General features: G+C 41.1%; 2 protein-coding genes across 6 annotated transcripts in view; one reads left to right on the top strand and one right to left on the bottom strand.

Annotated features, from left to right (window-relative positions):
• Positions 1-284: 284 nt before the first annotated feature.
• The window catches only part of SLC35E4 (solute carrier family 35 member E4), a 31,771-nt gene continuing 17,772 nt past the window's right edge, over positions 285-14,283 (bottom strand). For all 4 annotated transcript variants that reach the window (XM_073676412.1, XM_073676414.1, XM_073676413.1 and 1 more), the window contains exon 3: positions 285-4,835. In XM_073676412.1, coding sequence (XP_073532513.1) covers positions 4,396-4,835 — 440 coding nt within the window. In that variant the 3' untranslated portion in view covers positions 285-4,395. The remainder of the gene's footprint in view (positions 4,836-14,283) is intronic.
• P2RX6 (purinergic receptor P2X 6) overlaps positions 9,433-14,283 on the top strand; it is a 107,961-nt gene continuing 103,110 nt past the window's right edge. Inside the window, exon 1 of one of the 2 annotated variants that reach the window (XM_073676409.1) lies at positions 9,433-9,555. The gene's annotated coding sequence lies outside the window, so the exon portion shown is untranslated. The remainder of the gene's footprint in view (positions 9,556-14,283) is intronic. The other variant, XM_073676410.1, reaches the window with a different exon arrangement.

Genomic DNA, 14,283 nt, shown 5'->3' with positions numbered 1-14,283 from the left:
GCAGAAAAGTCTGCAAAGATTTTAAGATGTGATTTGCAAATACAGATCTCATGTTAATTTTGTGGATTTTACTTTTAATTTAGAAATCCAGCACACAGAAAATAATCTATATGAAAGTAATCCTTCTATGTCATTCTAAGAGAAGAGGAACAATTGTGTTTATCATTTGGATGGAGATGTGCTATAGGCTAAGGTTATTCCTTGTAATGTACTCGCAAAACTAAATATAAGTGTACACATATATACATTTATTTTTTGGATACATTGCAAGGAATATAGGCCTATATGAGTCAGTTAGCTCAGGTCAGGACTCAGTAGGCCGGGCCGAATGTTGCAATCAGAGCACATATGAAGCTGTCCTAATAGTCAATGCTCACTTGTTCAAGGAAGACCAAATAGGCCCCTAGGCTTGATTATAGTGCAGTGGATGTCTAGTCGGCTTATTTTTTCACTTTCGTAATATTAAAAAGTTAAAAATCCGGCATTCTGCTACATTAAAATTGATTTTAGTTGAGGAGGTAATGCTGGATTTTTTAGTTTTTTGCACCATACATGTTCGTGCTGAGTCTGCAAGAGCCATTCTCTACTTTGGCTTATATAGATCCCAATCAACGCACCCGTTTATTAACTTCAAATGTCCTAACAGGGATATAAACAGGGATTGTCCTGATGAGACTGATGATCTTACAAAATTTAGAAGTTTTTTCCTAATTGAAACCATATAAAACTGATAATGATGAGTGCAGACGCGAGTGAAGAGAATCTTTTACATTTTTTTCTTGATATTTTCAGAACTTTATACTAGTCTCCATCCCGTAAGAGACACGAAAACTGTATTATTCTTTTACACGTGAGATGGCTTAAATAACAAAGACATAAATGTTTCAGGCGTGTCTCCAGATAATAAATAAGATATTTACTGATAACAGTAACCTGGAGATGTATCCTAATCCATTGTTCTAAATACAGTAACACTGATAAATCTATTCCACAGAAACTTCAATTACAACAGGATGCCTAATAGTAAAATATATCGTTGCATTTTCAATCACAGTTCATAAATTTATACCTGGATGACAAAATGAGACATAAGGCAAGAACATAAGACAGTAACATTAGCATGGGGCAAATTATTGTGCTGATATATTGAGGACAGCGCTCAATGGGATTACATTGAAATCTCTCCCAAGTATATACAAAATATAGGATATAGTCAGACATAAAGGTCTATAAATAATGTGACTTCTGCGTCACCAATAACATTTGCAAAAAAAAATAAATATATTTTGTATTTGTCCTGCTGCTATTACCTTTTCTATCAGTGTATGGATCCTGCACTAATGTACTGTGAATAGAGGTATAAGGGGATATAGAAATATACATTGTGCTTTTACTTGTGCTGTAGTGCACAGTGTAATGGAAACATTGCTACTTATATTACAGAAGTACTTTTGCAACAGGACAAAAAGTCACTTTCTCCTTATTCATGGGTCTCTTATACTGCCTGAAATCCCAGCTCTAGTTAAAGGGGTTATCTGGAACTTTTATTATCTTTTGCTATGGGGCTAAAAACTTATGTGCAGGTAGTTGCTAACTACCTGGCTGTTCTGCTCGATGCTGATCTCTGCCGGCTCAAAGTGGTCACGAAGCGTAACTGTCAGCGATTTTGCGGCTTCCGCTGACAAAATGTCAACTGAGCATGATCTTCTCTGCCAGTCTGCTCTGTTGATGGGGTGTCTTTGCTGATATTATTCTGATTGACAACTGGCTACCTGTCGCCTAGCTGCGGGGAACTGGCTGTCAATCAGCATGATGTTTGCAGTGATGCCCCATCGACAGAGCAGAGCAGAAGAGGAAGAGCTGCTCTGTTGACAAGAGGTGAAGTAAAGTCAGCAGAGATTGTCCAGTGCCGCACAGGGAGGTAGTTAGCAACTACCTGCTTGTTTACTCTTAGCCCCATGTACAAAAATAATAAATTACCCCTTAAGAAGACTAGCGACAATCCGCCTCTACTGGAGCTGTTGGACACTGTTAAGGGAAATGTCGCTGGCATATCTGATGGAGTCATTGTCATGATCACTTGCTAGATAACAGTCCACATATATTTGGGCCACTATTTAGCAAACTATATGTACAAAAAAAGAATTAAAGAGCCAGTGATATAAGCCAATGACACTTTAAAATTTTTGTATAATTATATTAATCCAGTACATGAAAAATGAATAGTTCTTTATTCCAGTAACCAGAAGTACAGACCACCCTAATAGTGTGCTGCGGGCTACACTAAAATTTGCAGCACCCTTTTCCTGCTGCTTGGCTGCCGTCTTCAGTGCGGGAGCAAGCATCATAGGATTTTACAGCAGAAGATCGATGAGCAGGACGTTACACAGATGTTGGGTGGTCCATGCTTTGGGTTATCGGCCAAAATCGCTAATAGAGGGGTTTCGAAAAATGAGTCCTGCAGTGTAATAATTTTCCTATGAGAGTGTAGGCATGCTTTAAGTTACCTAATTCATATTAAGAAGAAGTAGGGGACTGATGACAGCGGTTCTGTGACTGTAGAATCACTTTGTACATATGGTTTGTTTGTACACAGTAACTATTGTGAGGCAGTGAGGGTAATTATATGCGAGGGACGGTATGTATCCCCCAGGATGCGCACAGAAGCATATTGCACCCACTGGAGTACATTGCAGTCACAGCCACATCTGTGTTTGCAGTGCAAAATAAAAGTAAGTTGAACTTGGTAAAGCAATTTCACCAAGTCGGATTAAGAAAACCCGAAATGGGCTTTTATTTTTGGAGCGATCTACAGGATGGAAGTGGGGTGGGTCGCTCTCTCCAGCCGGGTGTTACAAGTGGCTCATGGTCACAGTTTTCATTTAAAAACCTGCAGCCATGGTTTGGGTGTGTCAGTGGTTTGTTTGCTTCCAGCAGAGCAGGAGGCTCTGTGCAATACAAGCTTGTGTGAAGTCACAACACAGGCCTGTGAAGGCAACGTACCTGATACACCTTAAGTGACAAGGGGGTGCAGTCGCCCACGGCAACAGGGTTCTGTTATACAGACTGTATTGGAGGTCTCGGCTGCGATCCGGAGGATAAAGCTGCCTTTACTGTGTGAGTTTCTTGGACAATAAAAACTTTAAGTTGGACATTCTTGGGTCACTGCCTGTTAAATCGCACTGTGTGAACACCGCCACACTACACTATGGAGACACATAAGTCTGCATAACAGCTGCAGACACAAACTGGTAGGATCTTTTAAATAAGGACTATTTGCAAAGTTTTATTTTAGGTGCACTGGAGTTATAAATAAAATGCAAAGGTGCATATAAACTTTATGTAATGGTATGTATAAGATAAAATCTCTTAGATGCCCATATTTAAAGGGAATCTGTCACCAGGTATTTCCTACCTCATCTGAGAGCAGCATGTTGTAGAGAAAGAGACCCTGATTCCAGAGATGTGTCACTTAGTTTACTGGGTACAGCAATTGTGACACAATCAGTTTTTAGATGTAGCAGAGCTGAGAAAGCTAACCCCGCCCCCACCACAGCTTTCTATGTACATTGTATATTGACAGAGAGCTGCTAATCAGTGCTGGGGCAGGGGTGGACCAGGATGCACAGTCCTGTAGTGATAATCTCCGGCTCATAAAACACTCATTGTATTGAAACAACAACACACAGGCTAGTAAGTGACACATCGTTGAAATCTGTGTCTTAGCCCCTACCTCATGTTGCCCTCATGTTACATAGAAAAACCTGCTGACAGATTTCTTCTAGAGCATTTCATAACTATGGCTTTAAAAAAAAAACACATAAAAGATTTCCTCCCTTTTGCAACATTTTTTTTCATTTATAAAAATATGATAATAATTGGCAACCTATTTGTAGTAGTAGGATCCATGACCGCTTTCCTACCTAAAAATAGTATTCTGTGTGCTATATTCAGAAACCACGGCCACACATCTATAGTCCGTCACTAACTATTTATATAGGCAAGTTGATGAAAGACGTATGTTCCTCAAGTTCCACCAGGGCAGCTGGCTAATATTTTTGGCTGTGTTCCAGGTATAATAACATGGTGTCCAGTAATGAACACTATTGCATGACGTACAAATAAGAAAATATATTATCCCTCTGAAAAAAAACAGAGAAAACTGAGGAGCCAAAATGATATTAATATATCGTTTCCTGAAAGAAACATTCAGTCACTGGTGCCCTCTAGATGTCCTGATAACATCTTCAGGACTGTTTAGATGCCAGGTAGACATGGGTCTTTTTCCCTTCACACGGTTTCTTCATGTTGGATCAGGCCACACATACAAACAGAAGCCATTGTATTCCGAGACGGGATCTTAATATGCGGCTTAAGAGGTAAGGAAGGAAGGATCTAGTCAGACTTAACACGTTCTTCTCTGGCATGAAGAGGAAGTCTGGAGCCAATGTATCTAGATATAAAGTCACAATTATGGTACATAAACATTCCAGCCAAGGTAAGACCAATGCCCGTGTAACTGAGAAATGTCAAGTGGCTTCCAAAGACCACCCTGGACAGGACAAGGTTCCCAACCACATTTAGGTTGCCAAGTACATGAATGGTGACAGCAGACGTCAGTGTGATGACACAAAAGCTTGCAAGGTTGTATAGGACCGATCCCAAGCAGCTGAGAAGGATGAAGAGCCAGAGTCTACCGTCACAGTCAGGTGGGCTCTCCCATGGCACCCCCCACTCCAGCAAGCCGGCAGCCAGGAGCAGGATGCAGAAGCTAGGGATGGACATCAGGTACAGCAGTGTCACTGAATGGATGTTTTCATCTTTGAGGAGTAAACCTAAAATCAGAACAAGCTTTATTAGAAATCTACATACAGATTAATGAAAATATTCACAAAGATCACAGCTGTCCCTTCTACCTGCAGTGAGCACAGAGAAAGGTGACATTAACCCCTTCAGCCCCAGGGCGATTTTCGGTTTTTCTTTTTTCATCTCCCCTTCTTCCAAGAGCCATAACTTTTATATATTTTTTCGTCAATATAACAACACAAGGGCTGTTTTTTTTCCACTACGAGTTGTACTTTTGAATGACATCATTCATTTTATCATGTGATGCACTTGGAAGGGGGAAAAAAAAAATCGAAAAAAGTGCAATTTCACTATTTATTTATTTAGCATGTTCACTATATGGCAAGACTGAGCTGGCAATCTGATTCTGCAGGTCAGAACGATTGTGCAGATACCAAACAAGTATAGGTTTTTGTTGTTTTTTTTTAAAAAGTGGTGAAAAAAAAATTGTAAAAACAAAACCAAAACTTTTCTTGTTTTGTCATTTTCCGAGACTCGTAACGCTTTCAATCTTTGGGATTCAGTGCTGTATGAGGGTTTATTTTTTGCGCACTGAGCTGACGTGATGTATTGATCATCTCTTGTTGCATTGTAGTGCAATGTTGCGGCAGCCCAAAAAATGCAATTCTGGCGTTTTGATTTTTTTCCCGTTACGCTGTTTACACATAGGATTAATTTATTTTAGAATTTGATAGATTAGACTTTTACGAACACAGCAATACCAAATGTGTTTTTTTTTTATGTTTAAACGGGGTGACTTGAAAAAGGTTTCTTTTTTTTTCCATACTTTCAAAAATTTTTTTTTACTTTTACTGTGTTTGAGAGTCCCCTTAGGGGACTTGAAGCTGTGATCATCTGATCGCTTGTGCTATACATATCAATGTATCAGCACTACTATGTATAGTGAAAATCATGATCACCTATGAGCGCCAGCTACAGGCTGGCTTTCACAGGAGAATCACCATGACAGGCACAGAGGTCTTCAGCAGACCCCCAGCTGTCATGGCAATCCAACGGCACCGCGCAATCACATCATGGACGCGTGAACGACTGTTAAAGGCACATCTCTGATTATACTAGCCATTATCTGCCTGGAAAGATGTGGGCTTGGCGTGCGAGGGACATGACATAATCATGTACATGAACGTCATATGTCGTGAAGAGGCTAAAGGGGTATTTTGGTATCTGCAAATATTCTATTTTACATTATATAAGATCTTTGCTTGCAGTCATTGAATAGGGACATTCATTGTCTACTTCCAAAGGAGAATACCCCCTAGCTGAAAACGTATCTCCACCAAGGAAGGACATAAGTAGCCAAGGATGCATGAAATACTCTGCTATCAGATATCAACCGTTCAGGTGAAGTAACCGTGAAGGTGACTAAATGGTATTGAGGAACTTCTGATACCTGTGGAAGGACGTTTAAGCAGCGGGACTTACTTAAGGATTGTGTATCCCCATATTACCATGTCACTAGGATCACATACAGCCATGGCCAAAAGTGTTGCCACCCTTCAAATTGTTTCAGAAAATGAAGTATTTCTCCCAGAAAATTAATGTAATTACATTTGTTTTGTTAAACAAATCTTTATTTTCTTTGTGTGTATTGGAACAACACAAAAAAAGCAGATAAAAAAGGCAAACTGGACATAATTTCACTCAAAACCCCCAAAATGGGCCAGACAAAATTGTTGGCACCCTCAACATAATATTTGGTTGTACACCCTTTGGAATAAATAACTTCAATCAATCGCTTCCTATAACCATCAACAAGCTTCTTACACCTCTCAACTCGAATTTTGGACCACTCTTCTTTTGCAAACTGCTCCAGGTCTCCAATGTTTGAAGGGTACCTTCTCCTGTCAGAAACTTTATGATCTCTCCACAAGTGTTTAATAGGATTTAGATCCGAACAAATTGCTGGCCACTTCAGAACTCTCCAGCGCTTTGTTTCCATCCATTTATGGGTGCTTCTTGAAGTATGTTTGGGGTCATTGTCCTGCTGGAAGACCCATGACCAAGGACGCAAACCCAGCTTTCTGACACTGGGCACTACATTGGTAATCTTCCGATTTCATGATGCCTTGCACACAGTCAAGGCACCCAGTGCCAAAGGCAGAAAAACAACCTTAGAGCATATTTGAACCTCCACCATATTTGACTGTAAATACTATGTTCTTTTCTTTGTAAGCCACATTCCGTTTTCGGTAATAGTAGAATGACAGTAAAATGATTTACAAAAAGCTCCATCTTGGACTCATCTGTCCACAAGATGCTTTCCCAGAAGGATTTTGGCTTACTCACGTACATTTTGGCAAACTGCATTCTAGCTTTTTTATGTTTCTGTGTCAGCAGTTGGGTCCTCCTGGGTAAACTGCAATAGAGTTTCATTTAATTCAAATATCAACGGATAGCTCGCACTGACACTGATGCACCCTGAGCCTGCAGGACAGCTTGAATTTCTTTGGACCTTGATTGGGGCTTCTTATCCACCATCCGGACTATCCTGCGTTGCAACCTTTCATCAATTTTTCTCTGCCATCCACATCCAGGGAGATTAGCTACAGTGCCATGGGTTCTAAACTTCTTGATTATGTTGCACACCGTGAACAAATGAACATCAAGATCTCTGGAAATGGACTTGTAACCTTGAGGTCGTTGATATTGTTCTAAAATTTTGGTTGTCAAGTTCTCAGACAGTTCTCTTCTCCTCTTTCTGTACTCTATGTTTAGACACACAATGTAAAGATTGAGTCAACTTCTCCCCTTTTTATCTAGTTTTAGGTGTAATATTCATATGGCCCGCACCTGTTACTTGCCACAGGTGAGTTTGAACGAGCATCACATGCTTGAAACAAAGTTGTTTACCCACAATTTTGGAGAGGTACCAACAATATTGTCCGGCCCATTTTTAGGGTTTTGTGTGAAATTATGTCCGATTTGTATTTTTTGTCTGTTTTTTTTTTTCTGTTGTTCCAATACACACAAAGGAAATACACGTGTTTTGTTATACCCATGTTTAATTGCCATAATTTTCTGGGAGAAATACTTCATTTTCTGGAACAATTTCAAGGGTGCCAACACTTTTAGCCATGACTGTAATTATGCATTGGTTCCAGGAATATAACAAAACATGGCTGGCGAGTTTTCCTTGCTTTCTGATATCTAGCATCTCTGGAACAAGGTAAAACGGCTGTTCATAACATGTCAGTTCCTCCATCTAATTTGCAGCAACTGGAAGATGCTATCTGTCAGCATGGGCCAATTCTTGTCCAGAATGATTTAAAGGGATATTCTCAAGTTCTTAAATTGCTTTAATTAGTTAGACAGCATGAAAATAACAAGTTTTTGCTAGTGACTAACTTTTTCTATCCTCAGCCATTGTCCTGCTGCAAGAGCTTTTATCTTTTTACAGTGTACAGCAGGTTTCCATGGAGCCTGGCCTCCAGACCATGGTCAAGAATGTGCAGTAGTTACATTTCAGGAGGAGTTAACTCTTAACATCCCAGTCAGCTCTATTCAGACAACTGGTTTCTATATGGCAGACAGCTGCTCACCTCCCTCCCCTTCATCTTCTGAAGAGATGCAGTTGTAAATCACCAGCCTGCAGCTTTCAGAGCAGGTCTGCTAATCATGACTCTCTACTCTTGCTGTCCAGAGCTGTGTTGCTTGTTCACATGCTTTGTTATCTCTATGAGTGACTCCAGAACTATTCACCGAGAGCTAAATGTGTTATATAGCAGAACTTGTGCTGGGCTTTATAGTTCTACTAAAACTACAATCGGACTGTTCACCATCTCTGTCACTCAAAGAGGAAAGCCCACCCTGCCAGAAACCAGGAGGTGAGGAAACTGTAAGGAGATGGCATTGCTCTGAACGGGTCAAGAGACAAACTGAGAATACCCCTTTAAGCAGAAAGCGGGATTTTTGCTGCTGTTCTAACTGGTAATGAAGGGCTAACACGTTACTAGATGTGTGTCGCTAATATAGTGGCCACTCAGTGTACATTTTTACAGTGAAAGATTTCTTATTTTTTAAGCCTGACTTGCTGGGAATATATATAGTTAGATGCTTTTATAGCAATGTGTCATGGTATTTTGGCTTCCACATTAACTCCTAGCAACTAAAAAGAAAACAAAATACCCCACATACTACTAATAATGGGAGTAATTCCAGTGATTCATAGAAATTATTCATAATTATGTAACCATGATTACTGTACACAATGTTTTACTTTACAACCTGATGAACAACCACATCTAGGACTTTAAATACCTTTGCAGATGCGTGCCTTTACATACTTCACATTGATTTTGAGCACAATCATGTTATCATTTACATTTATTGTCAATAGATATTCTAAGTCCTGGGGCCTTAACACTGAGTGTTTCCCTTTTATACTGCTTTTCAGAATTTTGACTTAACTTTAGATGTGACTAGAGAGGAAAGCTTCATGTCATTCATATTTTTAGAATTTTTTTTATAAAGACTAATAGTGATAACACAAACTGACATCATGGGTTACGCTGTGGTTAGCCTGATGCTGTCACGTGGCTCCAAATCTAGATCTGACTTTTTTTCCACAGAGTTGCTACAGTAATTTGTCTTTAGACCACTGAAACTAGACTTATTAAACCACAGCAGGCAGTCATCATCTAAGGGTCAATTACTTACCTGAACTAAAACCTGCCAGTGTCTTCAGCTAAGGTAAGAGGACAATATAACTGTTAAGTGTCCGTCTAACTTACGGTTTGAGAATTTATGACACAACAGTACCTCTTTTTCATTGTCCTTAAGAAGAACTTCTGTCCAAAATTGTGATTGTTCTATTTAGGCCTCATTCACACACTGTATATAGTACTGACATTCATAACTGAACTAGGCAAAGGCATAACATATGTTAGGGCATGTAGTTTTACTGTGACAGAAGAGAGGAGGAACTGTCTTGTATAATAGCAACTCCTCCTCTGTGGCCTCCCTTCTAACAGTCTCGCCCCCCTCCAGTCTATCCTAAACTCTGCTGCTCGACTAATCCACCTGTCCCCCCGCTATTCCCCGGCCTCTCCTCTCTGTCAATCTCTTCACTGGCTCCCCATTGCCCAGAGACTCCAGTTCAAAACCCTAACCATGGCATACAAAGCCATCCACAACCTGTCTCCTCCATACATCTGTGACCTAGTCTCCCGGTACCTACCTGCACGCAACCTCCGATCCTCACAAGATCTCCTGCTCTACTCCCCTCTTATTTTCTCTTCCCACAATCGCATACAAGATTTCTCCCGTGCATCCCCCCTACTCTGGAACTCTCTACCTCAACATATCAGACTCTCGCCTACCCTGGAAGCCTTCAAAAGAAACCTGAAGACCCACCTCTTCCGACAGGCCTACAACCTGCAGTAACCACCGCTCCAACATATTGCTGCATGACCACCTCTACCCCCACCTACTGTATCCTCACCCATCCCTCGTAGATTGTGAGCCCTCGTGGGCAGGGTCCTCTCTCCTCCTGTACCAGTCGCTGACTAGTTTTGTTAAGATTATGTATGTTTTTGCCATGTATACCCCCTTTTTCACATGTAAAGCGCCATGGAATAAATGGCGTTATAATAATTAATAATAATAATAATAATAATAATAACTAGTGGGGATGAAGTTGGATCAGTGATTTAGGGTGTAAGGTATAAGGCTAAATGCCCACGATGCAGAAATGCTGCAGATTTTTTCTGCTTCTCCCTGGCAGGAAAAACGCATGCGGATTTTACATGCGTTTTTCCTGCCAGGTAGAAGCGTTTGTCAAGCGTTTTTGCATGCATTTCTGCATGCGGGTTATCAAGCGCTTTTCCAAGCGATTTTAGCATCACTTGGATGCACTGGAGAAAACACCGGGGGCCATCGGAAGGTAAGTATAATGTTTATTTTTTATTTTAAATTCTTTTTTTTTTACAGGTACTATGGTACCCGGGTCTGGATGAGAGTCTCCTCTTCTCCAGACCCGGGTACCATCCGCACATTGAATTGCTTAATATCCGCATGTGCACATGTAGTCATGCGATATTAAGCGATTCAATGCAAGTCAATGGCGGCAATTACGCTGCGTGTCCGCAAAATTAATGGACATGCTGTGTATTTTTCCGCAATGATAATCCACAGCGGAAATTTCCGCAGCATGTGCACAGCACATGCGGATTATCATTGGAGACCATGGGGCACGTATTACCAAGCGTTTTCGCTGCGGAAATTCTGCGGCAAAAACGCTTGAAAAACGCATAGTGGGCACGCAGCCTAAGTAGTACTATAAAAAAAAGTGAAATATGGAAAACCTTATTTATACATATAGTATTGTGCATGGTTAAAAAAAGAGGAAAGAACCAGCGTCCAGAAAATAAAATCTTCAGCATATTTTTCCCAAAGATTAAAAACATATCCCATATGGTTCCACAAAAGCAGGAGTCAACATACTCACGCATTTCAGGCACAACTAGTCATTGTTTAAAGAGCTTGTCCATTACAATGTGTAGTGGGCAGATCGATTTAAACTGTGGAAATAAGGCTTTCTTCAAATACCTTGCATTTCCAAATGTGCCTGTGATCGGCGCTATCGCTATCCGCTCATCCCCATCACATGACCCCTGGCTGTAGCTGCCTCTGATGTCCGGTGATGTCACGTCAACTTCCGGAATTGGAAGCTGACCCGGCATCATCGAGGCGGGACCCAGTCTCCCTGAGTGACTGGGCTGGGGGCGAGATGTCACAGCCCAGCATTGCGCGTGAGATCTCTCTAGCGCCGCTCACAGGCACATTTGGAAATGCAAGATATTTGAAGAAAGCCTTATTTCCAAGGTTTAAATCGATCTGCCCACTACACATTGTAATGGACAAGCTCTCGAAAAGCTTTCATAATGAAGTCACGTGGTAAGCAAAATTAATTAATCCATTAATCACACCAGATAAGTCATTGATTGAACACTAAGCAAAATTACTGAGATGCCGGAGACTGAAGAGAAGAAAACAAAAACAAAAAAACAAGCTATGCAGAATAGACAATCAATGTTTTAATATTGTATAATGAAATCATGTCATGTATTCAGGCCAGAGGAGGCATAAAGGACGACATTACCTGCGGTACACAACAGATCTAAACATTAATTGCTAGTCTGGTGAGCGTTTGTTTTTTTTCTCTTTGGCCTAAAGCAACTCAGTAATGTTGCATAGTGTTTAATCAATGACTTATCAGGTGTGATTAATGAGTTAATTAATTTTGCTTACCATGTGATTTCCTTTTGGAAGGTTTTACACCACTGTTTGTGCACCTGTTTTTATGCTGTGACTAAGGGCTAGTTGTGCCTGAAATGCGTGCGCTATGTTGTCTCCATATTGGATATGTTTTTAATCTAAAGGAATAAAACTGGAGATTTTATTTTCTGGACATTGGCTCCTTCCTCCCTTTAATCATATGGCATCTCGTAATGATTTGTGGGGGTCCGTCCTCTGGGTCCCCCCAAGGCAACAGTACTAGTGTAGTGCGCGGACTTTTTCATTGCTTTTCCCTTACCTGGAAAGTTCCAGGCCAGCAAGAGTTCAGGGAACTGTGAATAAGGTTGGCTTCAGATCCCTGGACAGCTGGGTGGCAGTAAGTGCTAATGTGCAGGGAAAATCTGTAAGGAGGACACAACACTACACAAGCTCTGCAGTCCCTCATTCTCAGGAACGAGGATAGTCTGATCTCTAAGAATGTAAAGGATTACATTGTGATATGCCATAATATAAAGGGAATCAGACAGCAGATACCACGAGCAGCATGTACCAGACGCTGGCTGTATGATTTCACCCAGATATACTACTGCGGACAGAGCTGTATGAGAGACTAGTCTAATAGGTCTGTCTCCTCCGGCTTCTAGCTGCCCACTGCCAGATCTCTCCTTTATACACGCACACAGGGAGAGACCCGTCACTCAATGGGTGTGGGTGGGGAGAAGCCGCCAATGACCCGCCTTTCCGACTAGTCTCCTGTGTGGCTCAGTATCTGGACAATTTTTAAAGTGTGCTTTGCTCTAAAACGCAGCAGCATACATGGCTGAAATCACATAGACAGTGTCTGATACATGCTGCCCGTGGCTCAGGCTGCATGTATCAGCTGTCAGGTTCACTTTAATGAGACAGGGACATACCTTTAAAACAGTTTCAGACTGCAGTGTGAAAATAGTGACACAAGAGGAGGATTTTAGACTAATAGGTACTTGAATTTGCATAGTCAGATGGTATACTCTGTGGAGATGTCCTGTGTATATAGCATTTATTGGCTACTGAATAGGTTGGAACATGGCATCAGTCATGTGAACCAAGGCATTTTGTTAAACAGGACATGTCACTAAATCAAAAGTGGCCAGTTTTTTATCTTATTTTATTCCGACTGCTCCCCTGGGTTTTTTTTAACCTAACCTTCCAGTTCTAGAGATATGAGCCTTTTTATTTGGTGAATAAAAGGCTCCTCCTGCTCTATATCATCCTGCCTGCAGATCAGATATAATTTTTACATGCTAGGCTCCCTTTAACCCCTTTCTGACATGTGCCATACATGTACGGCACATGTCGTGTTTCTCCCTTTGGCGTGGGCTTCGGCGCTGAGCCCGCACCTTTCCGGGGATATGACAGCTGATCTGTACAGCTGTCATGTGCCCCTAACAGCAGCGGGTGGAAAAGCGATCCACCCACGGCTGTTAACATGTTAAATGCCGCTGTCAATCTCTATCAACGGCATTAAACATGGCCGCAGCGGAAGGATGTCATAAGTCTCGCCCATTGGCGCCGGTGTCACATAACTTCGGGTCGCTGATGGGTTGGCATGATAACCCGGGGTCTGCAGGAGACCCCTGTGGTTGTCATTACCGGGCTGCTATGAGCATTTGGGCTGCACACAGGCGATCAGATAATTGCAGCTTCTCCCATGGAGACTATTGAAGCCAGTAAGAAGTAAAAGAAAATGTTTTTAAAAATATATATATATAAAAAAAAATAGATAGATAGATAGATATGTTGAAAAGGGTTTTCCCACGAACAAAAGTTCATTTTAAAAATTGTCTGTGTCTGACCGTGTACGGAACATACCACATCTCCTGGGCAGGGGAGGAAGCAAAAGACAATACAGACATTACAGCAGGGGATCACAGAGGATTCATTTTGTGAGGTAAAATATTGTTTAAAAACAGGCAGTGAAATATTTTACCTCACAGAATGACTCCTCTGCGATCCCTGCTGTAATGTCTGTATTGTCTTTTGCTTCCTCCCCTGCCCAGGAGATGTGGTATGTTCCGTATACGGTCAGACACAGACAATTTTTAAAATGAACTTTTGTTAGTGGGAAAACCCCTTTAAATCACCCCCCCCCTTTCGCCCCATTCAAAATAAAATAAGAAAAAAATCAAATATACATATATT

The sequence above is a fragment of the Phyllobates terribilis genome, unplaced genomic scaffold (assembly GCF_046119375.1).
Source record: "Phyllobates terribilis strain yellow unplaced genomic scaffold, ASM4611937v1 Scaffold_1__5_contigs__length_1240528914, whole genome shotgun sequence".
Classification (NCBI taxonomy): Eukaryota; Metazoa; Chordata; class Amphibia; order Anura; family Dendrobatidae; genus Phyllobates; species Phyllobates terribilis.
Note: the sequence above shows the minus strand (reverse complement) of the source record. Positions and strands in the feature narration are given on the sequence as shown.